General features: G+C 40.0%; 1 protein-coding gene across 2 annotated transcripts; it reads left to right on the forward strand.

The window, feature by feature from the left end:
* The first annotated feature begins 4,859 nt into the window (after positions 1 to 4,859).
* hps3 (HPS3 biogenesis of lysosomal organelles complex 2 subunit 1) lies at positions 4,860 to 26,893 on the forward strand. 2 transcript variants are annotated; one of them, XM_035949822.2, is made up of 25 exons: positions 4,860 to 5,247; positions 6,144 to 6,344; positions 6,458 to 6,529; positions 7,241 to 7,334; positions 8,369 to 8,442; positions 9,514 to 9,726; positions 10,110 to 10,176; positions 10,663 to 10,751; positions 11,077 to 11,194; positions 11,715 to 11,865; positions 11,957 to 12,039; positions 12,323 to 12,497; positions 13,513 to 13,594; positions 13,881 to 14,038; positions 14,256 to 14,357; positions 16,027 to 16,135; positions 16,373 to 16,587; positions 18,840 to 19,017; positions 19,426 to 19,659; positions 20,350 to 20,559; positions 20,751 to 20,948; positions 21,212 to 21,316; positions 23,014 to 23,220; positions 23,343 to 23,430; positions 24,954 to 26,893. In XM_035949822.2, the coding sequence occupies exons 2-25, from the start codon at positions 6,294 to 6,296 to the stop codon at positions 25,079 to 25,081; spliced, it is 3,201 nt and encodes a 1,066-aa protein (XP_035805715.2). In that variant the 5' UTR covers positions 4,860 to 5,247; positions 6,144 to 6,293; the 3' UTR covers positions 25,082 to 26,893. The 2 variants fall into 2 exon arrangements, with proteins under 2 accessions (XP_035805715.2, XP_023129676.2); XM_023273908.3 differs by lacking the exon at positions 14,256 to 14,357 and having other exon boundaries at positions 4,862 to 5,247.
* Positions 26,894 to 27,017: the final 124 nt, after the last annotated feature.

Raw genomic sequence — 27,017 nt, forward strand, 5'->3', positions numbered from 1 at the left:
TCTGCTTGTCCTTTAGACTGAGCATGACCAGGGCTTGATGTGACATGAGTGAACTCCCAGCTCTCTGCAAAGCTTCTAAATTCCTCACAAGCATATTGGGGACCATTATCAGAAATAACAATGTCAGGGATTCCATGCCTAGCAAATATGGATTTCATGGCAGTTATTACGCCCTTACTGGTTGTGTCACTCAGCCTCATAATTTCTGTGTACTTTGAAAAGTAGTCGACACAGAAGAAACTCTGAACCATTGCTGTGAAACAGATCAGTACCGACCTTTTCCCATAGTCTAGATGGTAAGGGATGTGAGATCATTGGTTCCTTTTGATTGCTGTACCTATTCTCATTACACACAGCACACTGCGCTACCACCTGTTCAATCTGTGTGGACATGCCTGGCCAATATAGAACATCTCTGGCCCTTTCTTTATATTTGACCACTCCTAAGTGTGACTCATGTATCTTGTCCAGCATCTGTGGTCGCAGCTGTAGTGGTACAATGAGCTTCTCTGCTTTGAACAGCAGTCCTGAGGCAAAACTGATCTCCTCTCGGAAAGTCCAAAAGGGTTGAAAGCATTCGGGCACTTCGGACCTGTCTCTTGGCCATCCGTTCATTGCCATGTTCTTTAGCTGCTGCAGCACTGTGTCCTCTGCAGTTGCATTTCTGAACATTGTTAGCTTTTCATCAGAGATGGGCAAGCGTAGTGTGATCCATTTTACCTGCAGTTCTTCTTCCAGGAGATCCTCTCTGTGCTTGTGAAGGTAAGCACGACTCAGTGCATCTGCAATGTGAAGCTCTTTTCCTCGCTTGTAAGTTACAGACACACTGTACTTCTGCAAACACAGCAACATCCTCTGCAGCCTCATGGGAGCTTGATGCAGCGGCTTCTTGAAGATGCTTTCCAGAGGTTTGTGGTCACTTTCAACCTGGATCACTCTGCCATATACATACTGATGGAATTTTTCGCATCCATACAAAATGGCTAGCAACTCCTTTTCTATCTGAGCATACCTGCGTTGACAGTCTGTGAGTGCTCTAGATCCATATGCCACAGGTTGTCCATCTAGCAGTATCACAGCTCCGATGCCCTCTGAGCTGGTATCTACAGACAGCGTCACAGCTTTGTTGACATCATAGCATTTCAGAGTGGGGGCTCCTGTGATCAGCTTTTTTAGCAGATCAAAGCTCTGTTGTTGAGGCTCCTCCCAGTGCCATTCTGTTTCTCCCTGCAGCAGTTTCCTGAGTGGTGCAAATATCTTGGACAGATTTGGAATGAATTTAGACAGATATTGAACCATTCCCATAAATCGCATTAATGACTGCTTGTCAGCAGGTGGAGTTATCTGGACAATGGCTCTAATTTTCTCATCATCAGGCCGTAGTCCGTCTGCACTGAGTGTGTGTCCAATGTACTTGACTTCTGTCATTCGGAATTTGCACTTGTTTCTGTTGAATCTGAGGCTATTCTCCTCTGATTTTTGTAGTAACTTCAGTAGCCTCTTGTCATGTTGCTCGAGTGAGTCTCCCCAGACCAACAGATCATCTATGATGTTGACTACACCATCTAACCCCTCAATCATCTGGGCCACCGCTCTCTGGAACACTTCACTGGCTGAAGATATGCCAAAGGCGCTTAAAGCGGTATCTGCCAATGGGTGTGTTGAACGTGCACAGCTTGGAGCTCTCTTCATCTAGTTTTATTTGATAAAACCCCTGGTTTGCATCCAACACAGAGAAATACTTTGCATTAGGCATGCGTGACACCACTTCTTCTACTGTGAGAAGCAGATAATGTTCTCTTCTTATTGCTTTGTTCAGATCTTTAGGATCCATGCAAATCCTCACCTTTTTGGGAGTGACAACCGTCACCATGCTGTTCACCCACTGAGTCGGCTCAGACTGTTTTGTTATAACATCTGATTGTTCCATCTTGTGAAGCTGCTCGATGACTCTGTCTCTCAGAGCAACTGGGATCCTCCTAGGTGCATGTATCACTGGTTGTACATTAGGGTCTAGTTTTATGGTGTGTTCACCTGGTAAACATCCTAGTCCAGCAAATAAATGTCCATAATCTTTCAGTATGTCATCCTTTTTTCCATGCTATATAGCCTTTTCACCATTTTTAACTTTGTGCTTGTTTTTCTCCCTAGTATTGCTGGAGCATCTTCCTTTATTATCTCAAAGTCAATCTGGTGTCTATGACTCTTGTACCGGCATGTTAGTGATACTCTGCCCAGTGGCTCCATTTTGTGACCTGAGTATGCCACTAACTTGCAGCGAGATGTATGAAGCTTGCTATCCACTTCTAGTGCCTGAAATGTTTTAGCTGAAATGACATTACAGTCAGCTCCAGTGTCAATTCGAAATCTGACTTTTTTGTCATTTATTATCAGCTCTTCAGTCCATCTGTCGCTGTCACTTTGTGCATTTTCAAGAGCTCCAACATCTCTTATTTCCATTGTTCCAATGAACACGTCATCATCATTTTCATCACATTCTTGACTTTGTTCAACAGCATGCATCTTTTGTGGTTTCTTCTTGCTGCTTGCTCGACACATCTTTGCAAAATGATTTCTCTTTTCACACTTCTTGCATGTTTGTTCATAGGCTGGGCATCTCCTCTGGTCATGTTTATAGCCACACCTGTCACAGTTAACTTTCTTTTCACTGCATACAGGGCTTTCTTTTGTGCTATAAGTCTTTTTGTTTGCCCTTGCTGTGCTAATTTTCTGCACATCAACTTCATCATGCAAGGCCTTCATTTGGGTGGAGGTTAGTTCACTGGCACGGCACACGTCGAGTACCTTGGCAAGCGTTAGATCAGCCTCTCTGAGCAATCTGGCTCTCACTGGATCATCACGTATTCCACCGACAATTCTGTCACGTATTAGTGAGTCATACAGGTCTCCAAATTCACAGTCTTTTGCTTTATTTTTCAGGTCTGTCACATAGGCGTCTATCATTTCTGATGGGCCTTGTGCTCGGGTGAAGAACAAGTGTCTTATATACGGCAGATTTTTCCTGGGCTCACAGTAGTCTTTGAACTTTTGCTTCAGTGAAGCTATTTTGTTCCTCTCATCATTGGTTAAGCCAAACGTGTTACTCACTTTAATGGCTTCTTCTCCCGCAACACGCAGAAATGTCGCACACTGCACTTCTTCTGACTTCTCGGCTACGCCGCTAGCAATAGCAAACAGTTCGTAGCGCTGTAGCCACGTTTTCCAATTCTCCGCGAGATTCCCTTGCAGGCTCAAACTCGGTGGAGGTTTGAAGTGTGCCATACTTGCCGTTTCTTCTGACACCATGTAATGTTTGGTTATTCATTAGATAACCTGACAGGACGACGAAGCGTACGAACACCAGCCAGTCAATCATTTATTATTGTCCATCACTGTCAATTAGGCGATACCGGAAGTCATATTCCTTTCCACATCCGGTTACCTTTCAAAATAAAACAACAGTGACAGTATAGCAATACACTACACAGACAAGTGTAAATGAATTATATGTACCTCGCTACCCCTTTCAATTAAATGAGAAAATGTGCAGAATTTTTTTGAAGTTCTTTTTAAAGTTATTTCACTCAGTAACTTTAGCTTAATTAACATTTTCTTGCTTCTTCTTTACCTTCAGGCGCCATTTTAATAGCCGACCACAGTCCCTTCAAACGAAAAACAGTATAATCTTTAAATCCTACAGAAGCTGGTATATTTTTAGACATACATTTGTACATAGAAATGTCAGGTTCCTATTCCAATGCAGTTTATGGTGCAAGTACATAATCTCTATTATCGTCCCTTTTTTGTCAACTCCTGCCCCCATGTGGTTTGTCTCCTTTAATTCATCAGCTGTGCCTTCCTGCATTGTCTCTTTGGACCATTTGTTTCTTCCTCAGCTCTCAGACTTTAAAAAATGAATACAATTACAGCAAAAATATTTATATCTTGAACAAGTTTCAATAGAGCATTCTGATGACATGCTGACATGAAGTGTTTACTACACAAAAACAACTGTATATTTAAGAACATGTCTACCATCATCTTTGTTGTCCATTAGTACTCTTGCTTTCTTTCTTTCTTTCTTTCTTTCTTTCTGCTTGCTCTTTCTTTTTCACAGACTGAATGACAAATACAGTGATGCATCTGAAATTGACCTACTTTCATGAACTTTCTCAAAATATGAATATTATTTCTGGTATTATTTTTGGGTTATTTTGTGTGTCTTTAGTCAAGTAGTTTGCATTCGACTGTATATGATAATATATCAGTGTTAACATCTTGTGATCCTGGCTTCGAGTGAGCAAAAAAATTATTTACTCTAATTTAATCTGATTTAATTTAAAGTTCCCTTTGGATTCCATATGAGCAAGCAGTCAGCAACAGTGGGAAGGAACTAAAAGGCAAAACCTTCAACGGAGAGGGGAAAGAAAAACCTGGCAGAACCAGGCTCAGGACAGCAGCCATCTGCCTCGACTGGTTGGGGTGAGGAGAGTGAGGATTGGGGGGAGAGTGATTGCAGGATAGCAGATGGAGAACAGACAAACAATACAGACAGAACCGTTAACATTATGGAAGTCAACATTTTGTTTTGTTTTGTTTACAAAAAACATCAAACAGTGAGACCATTGTTATTAGAGACTAGGCATATAATGTATTCTCTTGTGATATTTTCCTTGTGATAATTTTCTCCATTTCCACCTAATAATGCTCTTTTCTATCAGTCTTTTTAAAAGTGATTTATATATAGATTTTCTGACAACAATCAGGTTATTGTCATACACTATGATAAAACGGATTAATATTGCTTCTCCTGCATATACCCTGTATAAAGTATATCTATATATTTATACCCCACATCTGCAGCTTTTGATTTCAAAATCACTCATTGTTGAATTCATGTTTAAAATGGTTAAAAAAAAAAAAAAAAAAAAAAACCTAAATAATAATTCCTTGCATTCCAATAGGGTCTTCGCACCATTCGGTGCTCGGACCCTAATAAAATAAAATTACAAACGAGAAAAGTGAAAATAACAGATCCACCCTTCAATTTATGACAGCTCGATAGCCAATGAGAACGTCGAACGCAATACAAGAAGGCTCCGAAGCCAATTAGAATCGAGAGGGGGCGGGCACTGTGATGTTGTGGTTGACGGTTCACTTCCTCCTTTCCATCGTGAAATCAATAAACTGCAGCTGTGACGCTGGAGTAGGACAAGAAGAGAAACTGAAGATTTGGCAGCAAAGGAGGTAATTTACTTTGAACACTACTTATCTTCTGTAAACACTCAACCGCAGGAAGTAGAATGTGAACAAACAGGCGGTGAAATGAGGTGATTTGAAGTAAAACAAGCGGAGCTGCTGCTGCTGCTCACAAGACTGCGGCATGTGATATCGATTAGAGACACCACAGCCCCGATTCAGCTCTGAAGTACTGACTGAGACACTGTGGTTAGGTGGTAGCTTTTCACACGCCTTTTGCTTTCAACATTTTGTTTGAATACTTTTGGTTTGATTTTGTGATTCTAAAAAGTCACAACAAAGTTTGGACTGTCTTTCTCTGGACAAAGACTAAAAATGAAGTGATACTATGATTAATTATTCGGTCATTTTACTAAAGAAAGTCGAATTGTGAAGCTCTTTGAAGACTGCAGACGGTTTTCCAATTAATAATTTTCATTGAAACGGCTTTCTACCAAAGAAATAATCCTTTTGAACACGTCTTAAAGTGGATTATCACTTGGAAGTTTCTGGAAACTTTTCAACAATGTAACTTTATTCAAAACATAGAAAGCATCACCAACAAAATTCAGTTTTATTATAATTGAAGCACGCAGAAATGTCCACCAATATTACCTTACATACAAAATTCATGTGTCAGAAACGTGATATTTCTTGTGTAAAATTCCCCAAAAATTGCATGTAATTATATGTGAATTAATATTTAAACGTGCATGTAATGGTATCACACATTTCACATGTAATAGATACACATGCAGATAAATCTAACTTCCTACACTGCTATAAACCACAAAAGACGAGTAAGAAAACTTCCCATATGTCAGTCCTCAATTATGAACTATCCAAACCTACAGAAAGTGTCCATGATTTGGTATGAGATTGGATAATTTCAAACTGTTTTGCAGTGGGATTTTCCTGCAGTGGTTTTCCTGTATCTATCCTGATGGACAAAGCCTCCAAGAAATATAGATAAAGGGGTGGAGAGAAGTGGAGCGAAGAGGAAGCCTCAGTGAAGCACTCTGGGCTGAATATCGTCTACAGCAGGAGGACCAAACATGGTGCACGTCTACAACTGCCATCCTTTTGCCTCCCAGCAGATCGTACAGGTACATGAAGCCTGGTTGAAATACCTCCAGTGCATGATCATTTTTATTGCATGGGCAATATTCATCATTTATAATTTAGCAGTAGTCTTAATTGCTCTTCCTGTGTGGCTCAGGTGGAGCAGGAACCCGGGCTGGTCTGCTGTGGATGTGGAGTCCTGTTTGTAGTGGCAACTGGAGGATGCAAGGTTACCTTAAAATAAACCTACTTTTACACCAATATCTGCACTATTTTAACCCTGTAAGACTGTTGCAAAAATACATCAGTTTTATTTTTTCAATTCTATATATTATTTTTTGCTCTCTTTTTAAACGTTTGGGTCTTACATGGTTATTCTTTGTTCATATATTCTCCATTTAGCTGGACACACATCTTTCCAGTAATGAATTTAATTTTTAATTTTTTTTTTGCATCTTTGTACCTGTCAGCAGTAAAACATCAATTAGTGACCTTGTTGTAGCCGCATCCCCAATAGACTGTTAAAATGACAGACATTCTTTTGTTGAAATGTACTGGTATTGCTGTCTTAGTAGATATTTTGTCTTCCTGTCTAAATATGCAGTTAAACAGTAATGTGTGGATGATAGGAGGCTGGAATATCTATATTCTGAGAATAAAATCAGCAGCTGTGCAACTTGTCAGTGTTAAACACGGCATTTTAAAAATATGCATTTCTGCAATACATGAATGACTTTGGCTCTTTGACTTAAGAGAGATGCACAACTACACTTGAAGTTGGACAGAAATCGTGATCCATGAGATGGGACAAATATTTAGAAAAGTTGCATTTGTAAAAATCAAAGCATTCAGCCTCCTAATTATTAGGTGGTATTCTTGTTGTAGATGAAGCGTATCTGTGGGACACTGACTGTGTTGTGTTGTGTTGAAATGAACCAAGGTGGAGGCCTACAGCCTGGAGAAGGAGGGCTGTCCACTCATCTGTCGCTTTGCCACCATGGGCACTGTGAGGAGCATCCAGCATAGTAAAATAGGTAAAGACATTTCCTGTCTTCCTCTGGTACAGAAACTAAAATTGATCTTCACTTTTAGAGGCCTTTTTGTTTCCTGTCTGTTATTTGTGAACAAAGCAGCTGATAGTGATTAGAACTGGAGAGAGAAAAGAGATGGATTATGTTGAGCGTGCTCGTTTTTTGTGATAGAAGACAAATTACTTCTCTCCAATTAAGCTGTTTATTTTCTAAATATCAGCGTCTCAAAAGAATCTTGTACAAGGACCTTTTCTGTTTGGAACAGCCTCCCAGAAAAGGATAAAGTCTGATATGAACAGAACATTTTATTCAGTGTGGTGAAATGTGATTAGTTATAAAACACAAACATATAATTCAAATATTGAAATGTGATTGGCTAAAGGTGGGGATGAACCGTGGTTTAGACTTAGTTCTCCCATTAGTTGGTGCACAGATATGTCCATATCTCTTGGCACATGATTCATCCAATCCCCAGGAGCCGCACCCTGTAAAAAGAACCCTCCTCCAAACTTTTTCCCACTTTCTACCAGTTAGTATTATTCCCTTGTTAGCTGAGATGTGATACAGCCTTTAGTGGTATCTCATAGGGAGGATGCAGGTGTCCCTTAGGGAGGATTTTTATGGTTTTCTCCCTCAAACAACCTTGAGTTAGCAGTTTCAGTAAAATTAGTTGTTACACTATAAGGAAATAGGAATGTGCTGTGTATCAAAGCCAAAACTCTATCTTTGTTAGTGTGTGTGCATGTGTAGAAGAAGAAACATTTTTTGTAAGCAGCTGTAACTTTCCAGCCTGACCTGTCTGTGTCCTTCAGAGCTTGGAGTTAGTGCTGAGCTCCATCTCTTCCCTTTTAAAAGTCAAGCACAACTCATGCATTTATTGCACATTAAATGGTTATTATTATCGATATTGTAACACTCATATGTAATACCAATTTCAGTGTTCAGTTAGTAGTACCTTAAACAAATAAATCCTAACAATTAATCATTCTAACATCTTGCCTTACCTCGTTGCCTCCTCTCTCCTTCTATACTTCCAGGAGACTACCTGGTGACCATTGAAGAAAAGAACAGCGCCACCTACCTGAGAGCCTACACCAACTGGCGCTACCAGGTACACAAAGACTCCCAGAGCTTCCTCACAAATGCTCATTTATGTATATTTGTTGCATTGCCATGAAATGTAGCACATCTATTCTATTGTCTCTTTTTGTTATGTTTTGAGATAAAGATATTTAATCATTATATCAAGAATATATATATATATATATATACACACACACACACATATACATATACATATATGTGTGTGTGTGTGTGTGTGTGTGTGTGTGTGTGTGTGTGTATTATCAGTTTAAACTAGAAAACAAATTCTCTACAAATGTAATGCCCTTGATTGCTACTCTTCACAAAGATACGCTTTGACAGTGGCTTACATCTAAGCAGTAGTAAGACTTTAGATAGATGTCTAAATTTATTTGTTGCACTCACTTGTTAAGCCGTAGCATTTACAAGTAAACTGCTCAAACTAAGATAGACATTTCATTATAGCTTCCACTGTATTTGGTATCCAGTCCATTTCTCTAGCATAGGAAGCACTAGAGGTGGTCAGTTGACTGTATAGTGTTGTATGTTTGCACGTACTGTGGCAAAAAAACAAGCAGCTTTTCAGAGTTAAAAATGAGAAGATATTTCCAAGTAAAAGAAATGCCACCATTGTTTTCACCATGTTTTTCGCTGGAGAGAGGGGAGATCATTCTGAACTGTTCCACTGTATTTATACGCCTAGATGAATGTTGTTTCATTCAGTTGTGATTGTAGTTACAAACCATATTCATAGTATAAAGATGGGTGACCTTGGAAAAATATACGCCATAGTTTTCCTGAACAGCAGTTTTGCAGCTCATTTAACCAACAGCAAGGAGTGTACCCGCACCTGTTGCCTGTGTTAGTGTCTAATTGGAAGAAAACTTCACAAACAAGAATTATACTGAGATCAGGAAAAAACAAGTTTCTCACTAAGTGAATAAATTTGAAACTGTTACTTTAGATAAGTGGTAATATTTGTTCTGGATGTATGTGAGGTTCTGTAGTACTCTGTATACCTTGCAATAATCTCTACCTTTGCTTCCCTTGACATTTATTATCTGTGTATTTTAATGATTCCCTTCTTGCTCTCATTCAGGCCGAGGAGAAGGCTCGTGTCGGGGTGCGTTTGTTGGGCCACTTGCTGCGTGGAGCGTCTGTGTGGGGCGGAGTGCAGATGGAGATCATTGAGATCCCTCTGTCGGAGCGTCCCGTTGCTGTGTCTTGTTGCTCAGTGACAGGAGACCTTCTGGTCGGCTGTCAGAACACTCTGGTTCTGTTTACCTTGAGGAGACAAAACCAGCAGAACCTGGTAAGAATCCAACTACTGATCAAAGTTTATCTACTAGGTGGATTCTATGTCATCTGTCTTCATTTAAGTTTTACAATTTAATAGCATCTATACATCTTTTCCAGGACAGAACAAGTAGTTTGGAGGGAAGAAAAGCAAGTGTACTACAAAAGGAGATCTTCTGTGATAGTTCTATTCGTCCAGACATTATGTTGAAACCTCTTTGCTCACCACTAAAGTATCACTTATGTTAAAGCTGCAGTTTGGCTCATATTAATGTCTTTAGCACTTCAAAACTATCAATATATCAAATGATGTCTCATTGGTTGTCATTCTCAATTAACCACTCTACATAAACTGATTGATTCACTATGTTGCAGTGGTTAATGTTTGTGTCTCTGCAGAATCAGAGTCAGCAGAACCCTCAGAGCCCCTCATCGAACACTCAGCAGAGCTGCAGTCAGAGTCAAGGTAACTAAAGGAGACTAACACATAGTTGTGAATAGTGGCACATCTTCAGGCAAAAGCTAATTTTAAACCATCACTCTGTATAAACTGGAATGAAGCGTTGCAGTTAGCATATGCAAGCAAGGATGTTATGAAATATGGAGCAGGATGCTTCATAATGCACCGTCTAAATGCAGTTTGTGCAGAAATTCTGCATTATACGAGTCCTCGGATAGAAAATAATCTCCATTAGCTGTGAATTAAGACTGCTGAACAAACTTGGCTCCCTAAGGTAACTTACTTATTATATCTTACTGCAGAAGCTGTTTCTCACTGATCATTGGAGCTTTTTACCGACTATCATGTTTAACATATCGACCGTAAACAATGAATATTCTGTAGAACTTGTGATGAGGGACGAAAGTGGTTGTGATGAAAGAAAAAATATTGCTGATTATTCAGTGGTTTTCTTCTCTGACTAAAAGCACCTCTCCTGTTTTCTAATCAAAGGTCAGACTGCAAGTTCTAACTCTAATCTTTCTGTCCTGGATTTTGAACGCTCCGTCATCCTGCATCTTCCAAGAATCACGCCAAGACAGGTGATTTTAACAGAATCTTTACTTTTCCTTTTTGCTGTATTTTCTTCCTAGTTCAGTCTGTTTACCAGTTACTGTACACAGTTGTGTCACTAAGTAACACCTACACTCGCTGTTTAGGTATTTGTTTTTTTTCCTAATGAGTATGTTCATGAGGCCTAGTAGGTATAGTCCATAATCCAACTGCTTTGTTGAGTTTATGTAGTCGCAACAATAAATATAACCCATTTTTTACTTGAAATATTTCACTGATCAGCAATTTAAACTCTGCTAAGCCTGTAGTATGAAGTATGCTTTCACAACCCTCATGTTTGTTGTCTCCCTCCAGGTGGCGCTATGTGGAGGATATGTGGCCGTGCAGGCAGAGCTGGAAGTTCTCGTACTGAAATTGGAAGCAATGTTTGAAATGAAAGCTCCAGAAGAATCATCAGACACAAATAAAAGCAGTGAGAACACACAAGACAGTGTTTGTTGTCCTCTCTAATGCTTGGTGCCATCTTTGTTGCTGATGCAAAAAGTACAGTTTTGGGGCGAAGGGATGACTCGTCATCAGAGCTGAGGGTTCACCAGGAATTACCACTGCTGAGTGTGATGTGTTGAAACATTTGTGCACTGTAATGCAAAGATTGATAGAAGCGTAAGCAGCTACTGACATCATCGCTTCTTGTATATAAAAGTTTGGCTTCCTAGAGAGACCTTGATGATTTTTGTATTGCAGCTGGTGATGAGGGATTCTTGTAAGTTTCATTAGCAATTTCCAACAAGGCTAAGAAAACTTCACCAAGCAATACATTTCAGTTCTTTCTGTTCCTCACAGTCTGTTTTGGAATTTTTATGTTACTTGTTTGTGCAGCAAAAAGTACAAAAAACAATCCCTCAGCTGAACATGACAGTGTTTACGCCCAAGTGTGAGCTAGTTTCAGTGTGATTCATTTGTGATGTTGTGTGTCTGTGTGCGTGCCGCAGATTATCTCGAAGACGAGATCGACTTTCTGCTCATTCCGAGACACGTGGAGTTGCTCGGTGACCGAGCCAAAGACTGCGACATCCCCGTCAGCATTGAAAAGACCGGGCTGGAGGACAGGGGACAATATTCACTGTCCTACATACTTTTCAGGTATGCATGCACTTTTGTGTTTTATTTCTAGCAATCATAGTGAGGATTGTTTTTGTCTGTTGAGGTACATTGAAACGGTGTCATTCCGCAGGCGTTTTTCTCCAGAGTTCTTCCAAGGCTGTAGTGTGGAGGAGACACACCTCCACTCCCTGCAGCTCTACCCACTGTTCACCAGTGAGTGACACACGAGACACAGACAGATGGATCATTATCAGTGCTTGTTGCATGAAGCTGCCGATGCAGGTTTCTGGACTGGAATGAATAAAACGTCACTCATTAGTAATCTCTATTGAAATCAGAAGAAATTTTGTCCTTGTTTTTTTTAATAATAGCTACAAACTAAATGCATTTTAGTAATGTTATAAAATATGTCTGTGTTGTGTGAGCATCATTGTCTGCTCACCAAAACTCTATTTTTGAAGGACTTTCTTTCCACTGTATCTCTCTCTCCCTCCAGGCAACCAGTCAGCGACTCTGGATGAACCAGCGTGTGTGTTCTGCTTCTTCTCTCTCCCCAACGCCGGCTACCTGTACAGTCTAAAGGGCGGAGTCGAGCTGCTCTCAGCCTATCAATATCCAGAGAAGGTCCTGGAGGCGGTGCTAACAGACCATCTGTTGCATGTCATAACAAAGTAAGTCTTTTGTCCTGAAGGGATTCAGAAATCAGTTAATCTTTAGTGAAACCCAGGAAATTGCACTGGAAGTTGTCCTCAAGAAACATCTGACGTTTCGGCAGCTTTGTAATACTGAAGAATACACATTATCTGTCATTTCTTAGGCTATAATCACCCCAAGAAAATCTTGGTGGACTGAAATTCTACCTACTCTATTATGTTTAGATGAACTGAGTGCACTCTATCTGCTGGCCTTTTTAGCTGAGATAGATTATTTATAAAGATTAAAAGCTATTCTGTTCATCATATTAAATCATTTTAAATAGAAATTTGTAGGGCTGGACCCGAATATCCGAATATCTTGTCGTCGTCGTCCCCTGAATACACCAAACAGCCACTCACAGAACCAATAGAAATGAACTACAAGAGTCACCTCCAAGATGACCTCAAGGGTCATCACAACAACGCAGAGAAGCTAGCTGATGTTTTTAGATGATGGCTGGATGTTGAGCTGTGATATACAAACTGCCGTTTGCAAAATGTACACCAGACTTTTTGATCATCTGTTTGAACACGGCTACCTTCATGTGGTGTCAGTAAGTCTGGAGCTGCCCCTGAGTAAACATCTAGTAAGTTAGAACTACCAAATATACTGAAATAGTCCTGGAAAGTAGCTGTTGTAGAGCTTTCCTTCTATGAAAGTAACACCAGTGAGTGTCGGACTGATGAGAATTTGAAATCAAATCAAATAACCAATCCACCTAGACACAATTTTAAATTCACACAATCCTGACCTCTAAATCATGGCGAACCGTTTGAGTTAAATTTCAGAAATATTCTTTTTTTCATCAAATTTCAGAAACCACTCTCGATTCACGATTTTGCAATTTTGATTAAATGCTAAGATAAGCCACAATTAGTGTGTGATTTTATCCATTTGTGTTCACTCCTCATGGGTCCTTGTTTCTTACTACCATGGTTTAGACGGTTCTGTGTGGATTTAACTATGTGTGTTGCTGTGTGTGTCTGTTAGGAGTGCACTGCAGTGTTTCACAGTACGTTGTTCAGCAGTAGCAGCCAGGATTGAAGACCCTTACATTGACACTACCATGAAGGTATGAGCCTGAACCCTTACTAGTGATTCCTGACCTTAGAAGCTTCTGTTTTGCAGCCTCTTGTGGCTTTTTTTTGGTGCAACACACTTACTGTTAAGTCTCAGTGCCCACATCAGTCACATTTCTGTTGATCCTCTGCCCCCTAGTGGCCTGAAAATCATTTGGGGCAGCTTGACATTAGGTGCACTGATTTATGTCGTAAACTTTTTATCACATACTACATCATGTCTGTTTATAAGCTGGCAGGCACACAGTTCAGTTTCTCAGTTATGTGTGTGTTTGAAAGGCTTGTCCACCCAGCAACCTGGAGGTGTGTGCGCTCAGGATGCAGTTATTTATTGGTCTGAGGTCGGTGTGCGTCTATGGCCGCCATGTTATCCTGCTGTCCACCGCAGACACAGAGACACCGGAGGAGACCGAACGCAGCACACAGCGCAGAGGCCTGTAAGTTGAACACATAAAATACACAGAGTTAAATACACACCCACACACAATGTTAATCCTGTATAGATCATACACATCTCACTTTCATCAGATATGACAAGACGTCCCTCCCTGCAGGTACCACAGTGCTCTAAAGAGGGATTTCTCAGCACTGGTGATGTACACCGACATATATCTGCATTTATGAACTCGCTTACTGTGTGTGTTGTTATTTTAGCGAGTTGAAAGAACACACCACGCTGACTGGTATTTTCCTGGCGGTGGGACTCGATCCCACAACCACCCCAGCTCTGGAGAATCTTCTGTCACGGCCCTTACTGTAAGACAAACCCAGCCATCCTCCCCCAGTCTTTGTTGTCACTTTCAGGTCAAGCTGCAACGCCAACTCACGTTTATTAACCGAATCCTTACATCAGACCGTATTTTGAAGGAAAACTTTGACAGTTTGAGTTTTATTTCAGAGAACAAAATGATTTTTCTTTGTGTCCACTAAAGCAGATTGTGTGGCAGTAAAACCAATAATGCTTGATGCAACCTAACAGTGAAGTGAAGTGAATAACATTGATCATCTAGTTACAATGTGTGAAGTTCTGCTTTGACACTTTGGATCCTGCCATTCATGTGGGCGTTACTTTACTACCCACCTAAATATTATTGCACACCAAGCACTCCTAGTTATAATCTTGGCTTCTGATGTTACTATAGAACATGAGGAATGTCAAATCATATAAAAGTTAAATGTAAATATTAGAAATTTACAAGCTACAAGGTAAGAATCTTTGCTTTTTGATTACATTCGATAGCATTCAAATCTCTCTACCAATTATTAGTTTTAAAAATTAAATAAGGTGAAACATGCAAGTGCACCCAAAATTGTTATTTTTAATCAAATTCACCTTGTCTATGACTGAACAATTTAACCATTTCAAATCAAAATAGCAATTTGAAACTGCAATTAGCAAATCACAAAAGCTGCAGTTTAGAATACACAATTTGCAGCACATCTAATACAGGATTGAAACTGTAGTGTGACAGTTTGTACAAATCACACTCATCCGTACCCAAATCAGGAGAGATTCTCAGAGCATCCTTTGCCATTATGGCTTTAGCTCTTGTCCAGAAGCTGAGAAATCACATTCCAACAGGCAGAAACCCTAAACCAGCCAATGATTGCTGTTAAAGTTAATCGATTACCCAATTTTCTGTGTGACTTTGCAGCTTGGTCTAAAAGAGTCAACACTTCCTGTTTTAGCTCCTAAACCTAGCCAACCATAACCTGCCTAACCGCCCTCGGTGTGTGTACCTTTTTGTTACAAACTAATCACATTTGGATTCAAATAAAAAGATCTGTTTTGGCTTTTACTCACCTGATCCATCTTTATTTGACATGCTCCGGGTTTCCTCCTGCAAACACACACACAAATTTAAATAGATTTTTCGTCGTGTTCTAAAAAGTTAATGTAGATAATAAATAATGCGATGTTGCATACAGGTGGATGTCCCTTCAGTATGCAGTCTGAGGCCAAATACAAGAACAACCACATTAGCCTTGTTCAAGGACCATCACATAACCAATGGGAGCCCGTGGTCACCTGTTAGCGTGTTCACTAACAGTTCACTAACTGTTTGTTTTGTCATGTGAAATGTAACTAAATATAGCACTACTTTTTAGTAATCCACAGCTGATGTGTTACTCGGTGTAATATCTACGAGGCTGTTCTTTGCTAAAAGGGTTAGTGTGATGCAGATACTTTAGTACCCACCATCAGTGTACAGCCTCCTCTCTGGTTGAGCAGTGTCTAAAGCATGTGCAGTGTAATTTAAGGTGGAATAACTGGTAGTTACCTGTTATGCAATGAATATATGTCATTAGTTACTGGCAGTTCAAGGAACTAGTGATAACAGCATAAATCTGTGGCCATAAGTTTAGCTAATTCCTCTGTCAGATTTTTCTTCTTGTTACCACTCTTTGTAACTTTTGACCTCAGGAGCAGGAAGTGGACGATCTCTGCTCCCAAAGAAACCAGCAAGGCAGGACACGGATGGAACATCTATGTTGTCGACACCGTCTCCCCCCTCACTCTCTACCAGGAGATGGTAACAGTGACCCAATCACTTAAATAACTGCTGTGCAAAAAATCTACTTCTGTTGTAACTATTATGTATTTCTTACATTGTTTTTTTGCAGAATTGTTAGCGATAAATATAAACTACTTTTAGCCAGTGCATAAAATACATTTGCCATCTCATGGAAACATTGTACAAGATGCCAATTTCTGATCTCTCAGGTGCTTATGCTTATCTGTGCATGACTTGTGTGTCTCTTTGTGTAAGGTTGAATACAGTCAGCGCTATGCAGAGACCAGTCCACAGGCCCAAAGTCTTCGGCACCTCCTCAGCGAGGCTCACCTCCTCCTCCGGGCCTCCGTACTCCAAAAGTCAAGACAGCAACAGAACCATGACCCTACAGCATCTGTGCAGACAGACGGACAAGAACTGGAGGAGGCAGTCAGGCAGAACTGCGCCCAGCTAGGAGACTGCTTCAGCAGGTAAAACGCAAACACAGCTAACTTAAAAACACCTATAGAAACCATCACGATGTCAAACTGTTTGCACACAACCCTTAATATTAGAACCATAGAACCAGCAGACTGCAGAACAGCTTCATCCCCAGAGCTGTTGCCTCCATCACACCTTACAGCCAAATTCAAACTGCCGCTGACTGCAAGCAATTCCACACGAATTTTGTTGGACTTACACACTGACAAATAAAAGCCTCTGTTCCCTCTATTTTGGATGCTATATTAATATTAACTTGCTTAACCCTATAACATTCTGCTCAACCATTTGGTAGAGCACATTTTGACTCACTATGTCTTATTGAAAAATATGTTTTACTTAATTCCACCTATTTCAGCCATCTCTACCACTCAGTTGAGGTACATTATAGTAAAAAAAAAAATGTCCAGTAGATGTCACTGTGTTTTGAAATGGCATGCAGAGCAAGTTAGTCTGCTCACAGGAAGTTAGCACGAGCAAAATCACTCCTCACATAAGGCCTCTGTTTGCTGTTTGCTGTGATTTTCAAAGGTAAAGTAATACTTTTGACATAGTGCCTAAAGAGTTGCTGAACACAACTGTGTCATTTGAAATGTAAAAAAAAAAAAAGATTTGAAAGGGTCAAATAATTTTTCTCAACTGTTTGGTAGAGGTCAATATTTCAAAAACCGCTGGGTCTCTTCATAAAAAAAAAACGTTATTAGTGCCCCAAAGACATAAGAAATATAAAGAAATATTTTTTTCATTGCCTTTTTCTTGGTGAGGATGTTAAAGGGTTAATTGGAAATTGATGCCTCAAGTCTTGCCTAAATATACCTTAAATTATTTTACCCTTTAGTCCTTAAAGATGGTATACATGAGATTTTTAACATCAATTTAGCATTAATATAGCAGAAAACAACTCTCTGCTGCAGATAAGATATGATGGAGTAATAGCATTATGAGCAGAGAATAAAGTCACGCTCCCACTGTGTGAATTGTCATCTGAGTTTCTGTTGTGGTAGCCGACCCGGCCATGCATGCCTGTTAGTGCATGTGATTCCCTCCCTTTGAAACTGTTGGGCCTCCTTGCATTTATACACAAGAGTGACCTCCCACACCACGTAGGAAACCGAGAGTCCTGAACGTTCAGCCGGTGCCCCACAAACCAAGTCATTAAAACCAAGTATTTTATTTATGTTATTTACCTTATTTAGATATAGTTGTTTGATTCAGTGTGAGAGTCTCTGATGTTGTTTTGAGGCTACTGTCTGCTCCTCTTTGACGCCTGTGACTTTTCCACTCTGGTCTTTGTGTGTCTGTTTCCAACCATGGGTCAAACCGTTGGTCTGACGATGTTTGCAAACAGACACACATGGACTGGAACAGACATGAGGGGAGTGAAGTAGAGACACATGAAGTAACACCAACTGGGTAGGCCCATTCAATGTATTTTACAATGTTACATCAGTCAGTGGTCGTGGCTGGATTACTTTTTGTAGGCTCTCGTGTACTATACCTTCCGAGCTGTGAATGAAATGTGAACGAATGGGGAAGGTGGTCACGATTGTTTTTGTCTGAGATGAAGGTCCTGAGTCCTGGGGTTCTGTCACATACAGGAACTTTAACATGAGAGCTGAACCTTTGCTTTATATATTTTAGTTTCTTTTGTTTCAGCCCTTGAAGTTTATTAGTTTGTGCACATTTTCACTTAGTAGTAACATTGCTAAGTGAGGTTTAAAAGCATTCAATCAAGGGATTTTTACTCTTTCACATACTTAAATTAGCTTTAAATTGTGTTTATCATTACATATTTTTTGGCAATTTTCTGTCTTTTCTTCTCTATTAAGAACTATCCATCCATCCATTATCTATACACCGCTTAATCCTCACTAGGGTCGCGGGGGGGTGCTGGAGCCTATCCCAGCTGACTCGGGCGAAGGCAGGGGACACCCTGGACAGGTCGCCAGTCTGTCGCAGGGCCACATACAAAGACAAACAAGCACTCTCACATTCACACCTACGGGCAATTTAGAATAATCAATTAACCTCAGCATATTTTTGGACTGTGGGAGGAAGCCGGAGTACCCGGAGAGAACCCACGCATGCACAGGGAGAACATGCAAACTCCATGCAGAAAGATCCCGGGAAAGCCGGGACGCGAACCAGGGACCTTCTTGCTGCAAGGCGAAAGTGCTAACCACTACGCCACTGTGCAGCCCTCTATTAAGAACTACAAACTAGTAATTTTCTCTTCTCTAAGGGGCAGTCAGAAGGACTGCCACCTGACTTTGCCGTACTACAGGATGTCTGGTCTGTCAGTCACCGAAGTCATCTCCAGGAACCGGCCACTTCCAGGCAGCCCTCACTCCTACGGTCCAGGCTTCCTGTTCTACCTCAGGCATTATCTGCTGGAAGAAACGGAGCAAAACCTCAGTCAGGTACATAAAAAACAGCAATTTAAAAGAACAGAAATACAAGCTTAACTTGATGCTTGTGTAATGCCTAGACACAGAGGAGTCCTAAGTTCTCCCTTAATGTGGTTACATTTCTGTTTTAATAATTTAAAAGGCCTTTCCTTAACTTACACTGAAAAGTTACCATAAGAAAGCCGATGAGACAATCTATACATTTTTACCAACACATTTAATTCATTAATTAAAGTATCATCTTCATCATTTGGTAATCATTAATATGAGATGAGATGAGATGAGAACCCAGTTAAAGCAGTTTATCAGCTGACCTTGTTTAATTTTCCCTTCCTCAAGTGCTAGTTACCTTAATATATGATAATGTATACAATAGAACCTCAAAAAAATAACAACCTCATAAACATTCTGTCTCTCCAGGAAGCAGCTGATGAGGTCATTCACATTTTCAGCCAATCAGAGCCCTCACAGCTTATCAGTGTGTGTGCCAGCGCATCCATGATAAACATCAGTCCTGACCGGACCTTGCGGATTTTACAACATCTGGAGGATACAACGTGTGTGTCGGTTCCACTGACGATCACCATGGCAACCTTGATGCTGCGTTTGGGTGACCTGCCGCAGTACACACAGCTGATGGAGAGACACGCTGAGGTTAGGACGGTTTGTTTTTGATTTGCGAAGTGACCTACTAAAGGTCCTGTGCAATCTTCTAGCAGGGGAGACACAAGTGAAGTCATTCCAGTAAAAGTCCAGGTAATTACCAATAGTAATGCAGACACACCAGGGATCAAGCAAATTTGACTAAACTAACTAAGCTATTTTTTGTTTTTTTGTGTAAAATTGTCTTCATTTTGTTAATGTTGCTTAGAAAAAAGAATACATATATATATATTTTACAAAGAGTAAAGCATTTGATACCTTGAAGTTTGCAATAAATTTATGTTAGGATGGCACAGCTGCATCTAGAAATTTACTTTTTTGAAGTAATGCTCCAACAGAGGCATTTTTCCTTGTGAAATTCAACTTCAATTATAATCAGCTTTGCAGTCAATTCCTCCATGATATAATAAATAACATAGCATAACTGTAAATTTACATGTATTTATTTAGTAGCTGCTTTTGTCCAAAGTGACATAAAAATGAAGATCTTCAGAGCCGTGTGCCCTTATCTGTGGTGGACTGGACACCAGAGGTGATGTTGTCTGCACATATTTAGATGTTTTGATATTTTCTGTAGCTGAAGAAAACTTTTTTTTTTTTAACAAGACATTTAGAGCAACCTGAAGAACAAGGAGTTTAACTTGAAGTGGTAAATCAGTGGTTTGTTCTGTGTGTGTTTAGATGCTGCTGGTGTACGGGTTCATCGAGGAGCCGAGGTTGCTGCTGCTGCACGTTGAAGGAGGAGGAGGAGAAGATCGGCACGCTCACATCCGTCCCACAGCGTTGGCTCAGCAGCTGGCAAAGTCCCAACCTGGCCTACTGGTGGCTGCCATGGTGGCTTTACATGAGAACAACAAAGTTCTGCTGGAACAGGCTGATCACGTATTCAAGGTCTGCGTATGTCTCTGGCACCTGCAGCTTCACAGCCAGGAGGCCAGAAGTACAATCAATGCATTAGTCCCGTTGATTATGTGTCCTAGAAATAGAATAAAGCATTACAAGATGATTTAGAGCAAGATGTATTAATATCAGTTGTGTTCATATACATAAAAGAATAGCAATAAGTGTGTCTGTGTGTTTAGGAGTTGGGCTGTGAGAACTGCCTACAGGTGGATTTCTGGGAGACGATGCTCATGGCATCTTCACAGGACGCCATCATCCAGGAGCTTCTGTTCCGGGTGGCGTCTGTCTACATCGACCGGCTGACAAACTCAGACACACACAGCAGCCTCCCCCATGCAGCTCCAAAACGCAAGTCACTGAAGAGCGCTGACGATCTGGTAAAGTTGTTTTGTTTGTCTTCGTTCTGTCGAGAATATTCTATTTCATGACCTCACAGAAAAGCAAACTTATAATTCCATTGTAAAATGCAGCCACTTTACTGCAACTGATCTTTTGTTGATTCAAAATTTCAGCTGGAGAAAGAATAATTTACTAAACAAAATTACATTTTTAAATTTTGCATGTGATGATGTACAGAAATCAGCACATGCAGATATCAGTCTCGTCTACTAAGATTGTTACATGCCTGTGTGTGCTTCAGATCAGCTCGTGCTCTCATTATGGCGCTCTGTACCCGTGGCTCACTGTTCTCAGTCCAGCTCACACCACCAGCTCACAGCACCAGGAGGCGCTGCACAAACTGCAGGTATTTCTTCACGTCTCTTTCCACTCCTCCACTAAATCTCTTATTCTCCACTAATTTGAGGCGCACAGAATCAAAATAATCTTTTCTAGGATTTAGTGATATGACAGCAAGTTTACATCTTCTTATATTAAATCACACATTGTGTGCTTTTATTAAGCGTGTGTTTTAGTATTTTTCGAAAATTATCAGGGCAGTAACAGATAGAAAAGCACTCAGAGAGCACAGTACTCCACCAAGGCTGCTCAGTCTTTGTATCATTTCCGACGCATGAACTCTTTAATAAAAAATGACCTTGCGCTGAGCACAAGCATGTGTTATGCATGTGCATGTTATGTATGGATACTGAATTGCATGTAAATTCCTCTTATAAAGGTCTGTTGATCAGTTCATCACTTTTGACAAGCCTTTGTTTTGCTAGTGTTAAAATGACTTCCCTCCAAGCTTTTATGTTGAAGGCGTATTTTTAATGTTATGGGCTTTGATTTTGTAACCATTCCAACAGCACAGAAAGTGTTTATCTGAGAAGCGGTTCCTTGATATGACGAAGACGTTGCCGAACAGTCCGAAAATTCACATAAATATGAAGGTTCCATGCTGTTGCTGTCTAGCAAAGGATGTGTCTAAACTTATAAGCACCTAGCTGCAATGGGGACAAGCTCTTACTGTGAAGAAAGGAGTGAAGGACAAAAAGGTGAATTTGTGTTCAAAATAAGGCTGACAGCTGAACATAAAGGCTTTGTGAAACATCAGGAGTTTCACCATTGTCTGGCTGGGGTTTGCTTTTGGATATACAGCATATTTTAAATAAATTAAACATGGAAAGATGGATGGCTTGTGCCTGAACAGTAGCACAAATAAAGAGTAACTGACTCAGTAATATCAGAAACATATAGCTACAGTCTGCTAACTAATCAGCTTTGCTGAGCATTGTGTCGGCTTGTGTTTAATAAACGGTGGAGTTGTGTGATGAACGGCGTCTGTTTGTCTGTTAGCAACATTACTCAAAAACAGACAAACGGATTTGGATGAAAGGTCAGAAATGACACAAGGACCAAGTGATTAGATTTTGGCAGTAATGTGGCTTATAGTCTGAATCCACGGATTTGTTAAAGGTTTCTGTATCATTGCAAGATAGTGGCACGGTGTCACTGTAATTATGAATACAAGCGAACACTACGTCAGCTGCCTGCTGACGATCACACGATTGCGATCCGACTACAACCTCCACACAAACTGTTGCAGACTTATCGGGACTTATCCATTGGAAATGATACAAGAAACAATTGATTAAATTGTGGGATTGTTTCCGAGTCCCATCAATTCCTGCCGCCCGCTACATATTTAGGTCACGCGATTTGGTATCCGTACATAACATACACATGCATAACACAAGCCTGTGCTCAGCGCAAGGTCATTTTGTTTGTGGGTACATCTATATTAAATGGACACATTCTGTGGTGCCGTGATTCCTGCCACAAATTTTTTCAAGATTTCAGCTGTTGGAAATGATACGACTGAGCAGCCTTGGAGGAGTACTGTGCTCTCTGAGTGCTTTTCTTGTTTCTTATGCATTCAACCTTTTTGGAACTGTAAAATAAAGATTATCTTCTTTGTTCTTTTAAACTCTACACTGTCTGTCCTTGAGCTACTATTGTCCAGTAATTTTCCTCTGATGTTTCCTGTACCTCTGTGAACAGTCTCTGCTGTGTGGCCCGTCCCTGTCTGTTGGCTCCGTGGTGCCTCTGCTGGAGCGTCTGTCAGAGGAAACCTTATGGGGCTTCAGTCTGCACCTCCTCTGTGCCACCAGAAGGGGGCAGTATGGCAGCAGCATAGAGAAGTTGCTGGACAGATGTCCTCAGGCCATCATAGCCTTCGCAAATCACCAGCTACAGGACAAAAACATGGTGTGTACTTGTACTGGCCTAAACTGTGGAATCTGCTTTGTTTGTACTGCCCCTCCTCTGTACCAGGACTGTATTTTTAGTTTTTTTTGTCCCCTACATGTTGACATGCTGATTATTTTCAGGTGCTGTGGTGGCAGAAGCTGCTCCCAGAGCTTTGTAACCGGACAAGAGCAGCTGCAGAAAACAGCATCCTATTGGCTGCTCTCAAAGGTAGAAACCAGAGAACTTTCTCCAGGCTGCAGTTTGCTACTGTTCAGTTAAATGGCATCTTATGTCTGTGAGTTGTTGTCTTGGCATTGACCAGACTGATAATTTAGCTCCTTTTAACTGCCAACAAAAATGTCAAACAGGTTTGACAACAGTTTCAGCGTAAATAAATCTGAGCCTTAACTACCATTGATAGTTCCAAAGTCATGACATCTGTAGTTTAATAACATGGAGGTGTTAATAAATTACTCGTAAGGAAACTGCTTACGGGATTCCAGATATCTGGAACATCTTGTTTTCCTTCCTGATTGTAATCTTTTCAGTTCACGGAAGTGTTGAGACAGCATTTAGACTTTATTGGTGTAAATTTTCTTTGCAGAAACTATAACTGATCAGTTACAAACATACAATATTACAAAAAATCCAAGTAATGACAAAATTGTGTCAGGGCATCAGGTAACCGGGTGGTCGGGATACACACCGAACAGCGGTGATTTCCCTTGATTCAACTCTCTCCCTGCATTTCTTGTCAGTATTCAACAATCTTAATCAAATAAAGGCAACAGGTGAAAAGACAACAACGTGAAGAGTCAGTACAAACACTGTAAAAAGGCAAAGCAATATGATGCAAAGCACAGACAAGACAATTTTTATTCATTTTACTCACATGGACCCCACAGAGCAGCATTAAGCATTACAAAAGTCATAGATAATGTGCAATACTAGCAACCAGTAACTTTAAAAGCCTTTAAAGAGGCTTTATTGTGCTTTCTAATATCTTTTATTGTGCTATGTAGCTCTTTCTTGCATGTAAAAGGTTTGTAAACTTCTAAAGCCCAAACTCCACACTGAAGAGAGTTATTCTAAAACGCTGCTCCTAACCTGTCTGAAAGACCTCATTTGAAGTCAGGCTTTTCTTCTGTTACTTATCCATGTCACCATGTAACATATGTGCTGCTGGCCTGTGACATAGCCTCATGCTAAAGTGAGCAGCCCCAATTATTTCCTTTCTGGAGCCGCTTATGAAATGTTCATAGATGTGTGGTTAGGATGTGTAGCCACTCTGGCCTCGCTATGTTGGTCTCATTCAATTAGAGAAGACTGAACATTCCAACTGGGAAGCCTCAAAAGAGACCGGAGCTAAAGCAGAGCATTGCAGTTGCAGTAATGTACAGTATAATGTGTTTTTTAAACAATGTAATTCTAAACCTGTGGATGTGCATAATATAGACTCTTTAACATTGTTCAGGAAAGAGTTTCAAAGATAATAAAATATTAATAGAACACACTGAATAGCACTTTAATATGTCATAAGTCATGATAGAGTTGCAACAATATAATTTGTTCATTATATTGGATTACTTTAAATGTGTCTTTACTCATGATAAGCTTCCATTACACTTTACCAAATCACTTTTTAATTGATGTATCATTTCTAATCAGGGTTAATGGAGAAACTAGATACACCAAACAAAACCGTTCTTTATTGTGCCTGTGTTTGATTTGACTGGTTTTCATGCCGACAGAGACGCTGGTTGTCGTTGCCATGGAGATGAGCCCCGCAGAGTTCTTGGAGCTGATACCTGATGACGGCACGGCATCCTACTTCCTGCCTCACCTGCTGACATGCAGCCAGAGACACCTGATGACCTGAGAGACACAAAAGTTGCAGAGAGCGTCTGGAAAGGACTGACACGTTCTGACCCGCTGCACTGGAGCAGTTGGACGTTCAGTGTTTTGATTAAAATACCCTCAAGAGACGTGGATGATTCAGTCTGCGCTCTCTGGAGAGTTTGGTTAACCCCTGACAGTCATATATTTTAGGTATTATGAAGTTAAATTAAACAAGTTATGGTATTAATTAGATATTTGGAACAATATTTAATCTATTTCCCGCTGTCAAGGCTACTGAGAAGCATTTATTCTGTTTTGAGAATTTGTTGTTATTTATCCCTCTCGAATATATAGAGTTTCACAGTGAGACCGCTGAATGAGCTGTGAGCCCTTTTGAGCTTTATGTTTTTTTCCTCCATTGAGTTTTTAAACATGCAAAGATCTGAGATGAATTTCAGTGCTGTTAAATCAGAAACCAGCTGATATAATCAACATTAAGTACCTCATCAGATGCAAGTTAGCATTTTCCACTTCATTTATATTGTCAAAGTAAAATGAAACTTTTTTTATCTGATGTTTTTAGGGAGAATGTTCTCATTTGTCACGTGAGCAAAAAGTATTTAGGATTTTATCCAAGTGTTTAGTAGATGTAGAGATATTTCATTCAAACTGCAATCAACCCAAAACTATTCTTGTGTTGTAGCTACTGAATGCTTACAGATTTTAATTATAGTGTTCCTCCTCACACAAAACTATCTAAAAAGCTGTCATTCATCCCAAATCGTCTGGTCCATGTGAAACTCAAAGTAGTAAAGAGTACGGGTCAGTTTTGTTGTGAGTTTGAAGTTGCTGATAGGACAGTCAGAAGACAGTCGCTGCTGTTGCTGCCTCAGTTGATTGTCACTGATTACAGATTGGTCACACTGTGGGTTTGATGAATCACCACAGAAATGAGACGTGACTACAAACAAACACTGGTCTGTTTTGACTTTGCCCCCCCAAAAAACATGATTAGATAATATATTACTGTGGGTCTGCTATCTAGGCTGCTGCTTCAGTCTGCAGACTTGAGTAATTAGTCATTTAACTTGTCTTAACTTCCATTCTGGACAGTTGAAAAATGTTTTGTTTTTTTTTTGTTTGACTTGCAAGGTCAATAAAGTAGATCATGTTAATAATGATTATATTCATATAATCCTCTCCCCTCACACCAACCTGTCGAGACAGATGGCCTCTTTCCTTGAGTCTGGTTCTGCTGGAGGTTTCTTCCAGCTGAGGTTTTTCTTCCAGCTGTTACCAAGTGCTGCTCAAATGAATCTTTGTGTTTCTGTCTCTGATACAGCATTGTAAAGTTTTGAACTTAGTATGTAAAGTGCCCTGAGATGACTTATGTTGTGAGTTGATGCTGTATAAATACAATACAATTCAATTCAATTCAATTCAATTCAATTCAATTCAATTCAATTCAATTCAATTCAATTCAATTCAATTCAATTCAGTTCAATTCAATTCAATTCAATTCAATTCAATTCAGTACTTTTAAAGAACAGGTCACTGTGCCATATAAAGGACAGAATTTCAAAAATACTAATAATTAAAACTGAATAAGATTTGAAAGCACAAATGCATTAAAACAACAAAATAAAAGCAATTTTCTAAATCCTGATTTTAAATCAGTGTATTATGAAGAGTTGTGAAGCCTGAAATTTCTCCATTTGTTGTTTTATATTTTGTTTTTCGTACCCTATTGGGACAAATACTCGGATAGCTTTGATGAACTGACGCAATCATCAGGTTAAGGATGAAAGGATTTGTGAAGAGACGTTGAATAAAAAGAGGCTGATTAATGGCAGCAGTTGTGTATTTGTAATGTTAACAGACTTTACTCCTCCCACCTGATTAGGAGACTAATTTGAACACTGTAGGAAGGTGCTCAGGCCACATTTATAGATACTTCTACACTATCTAAAACTTTA

This window comes from Amphiprion ocellaris, chromosome 2 (genome assembly GCF_022539595.1).
Source record: "Amphiprion ocellaris isolate individual 3 ecotype Okinawa chromosome 2, ASM2253959v1, whole genome shotgun sequence".
Classification (NCBI taxonomy): Eukaryota; Metazoa; Chordata; class Actinopteri; family Pomacentridae; genus Amphiprion; species Amphiprion ocellaris.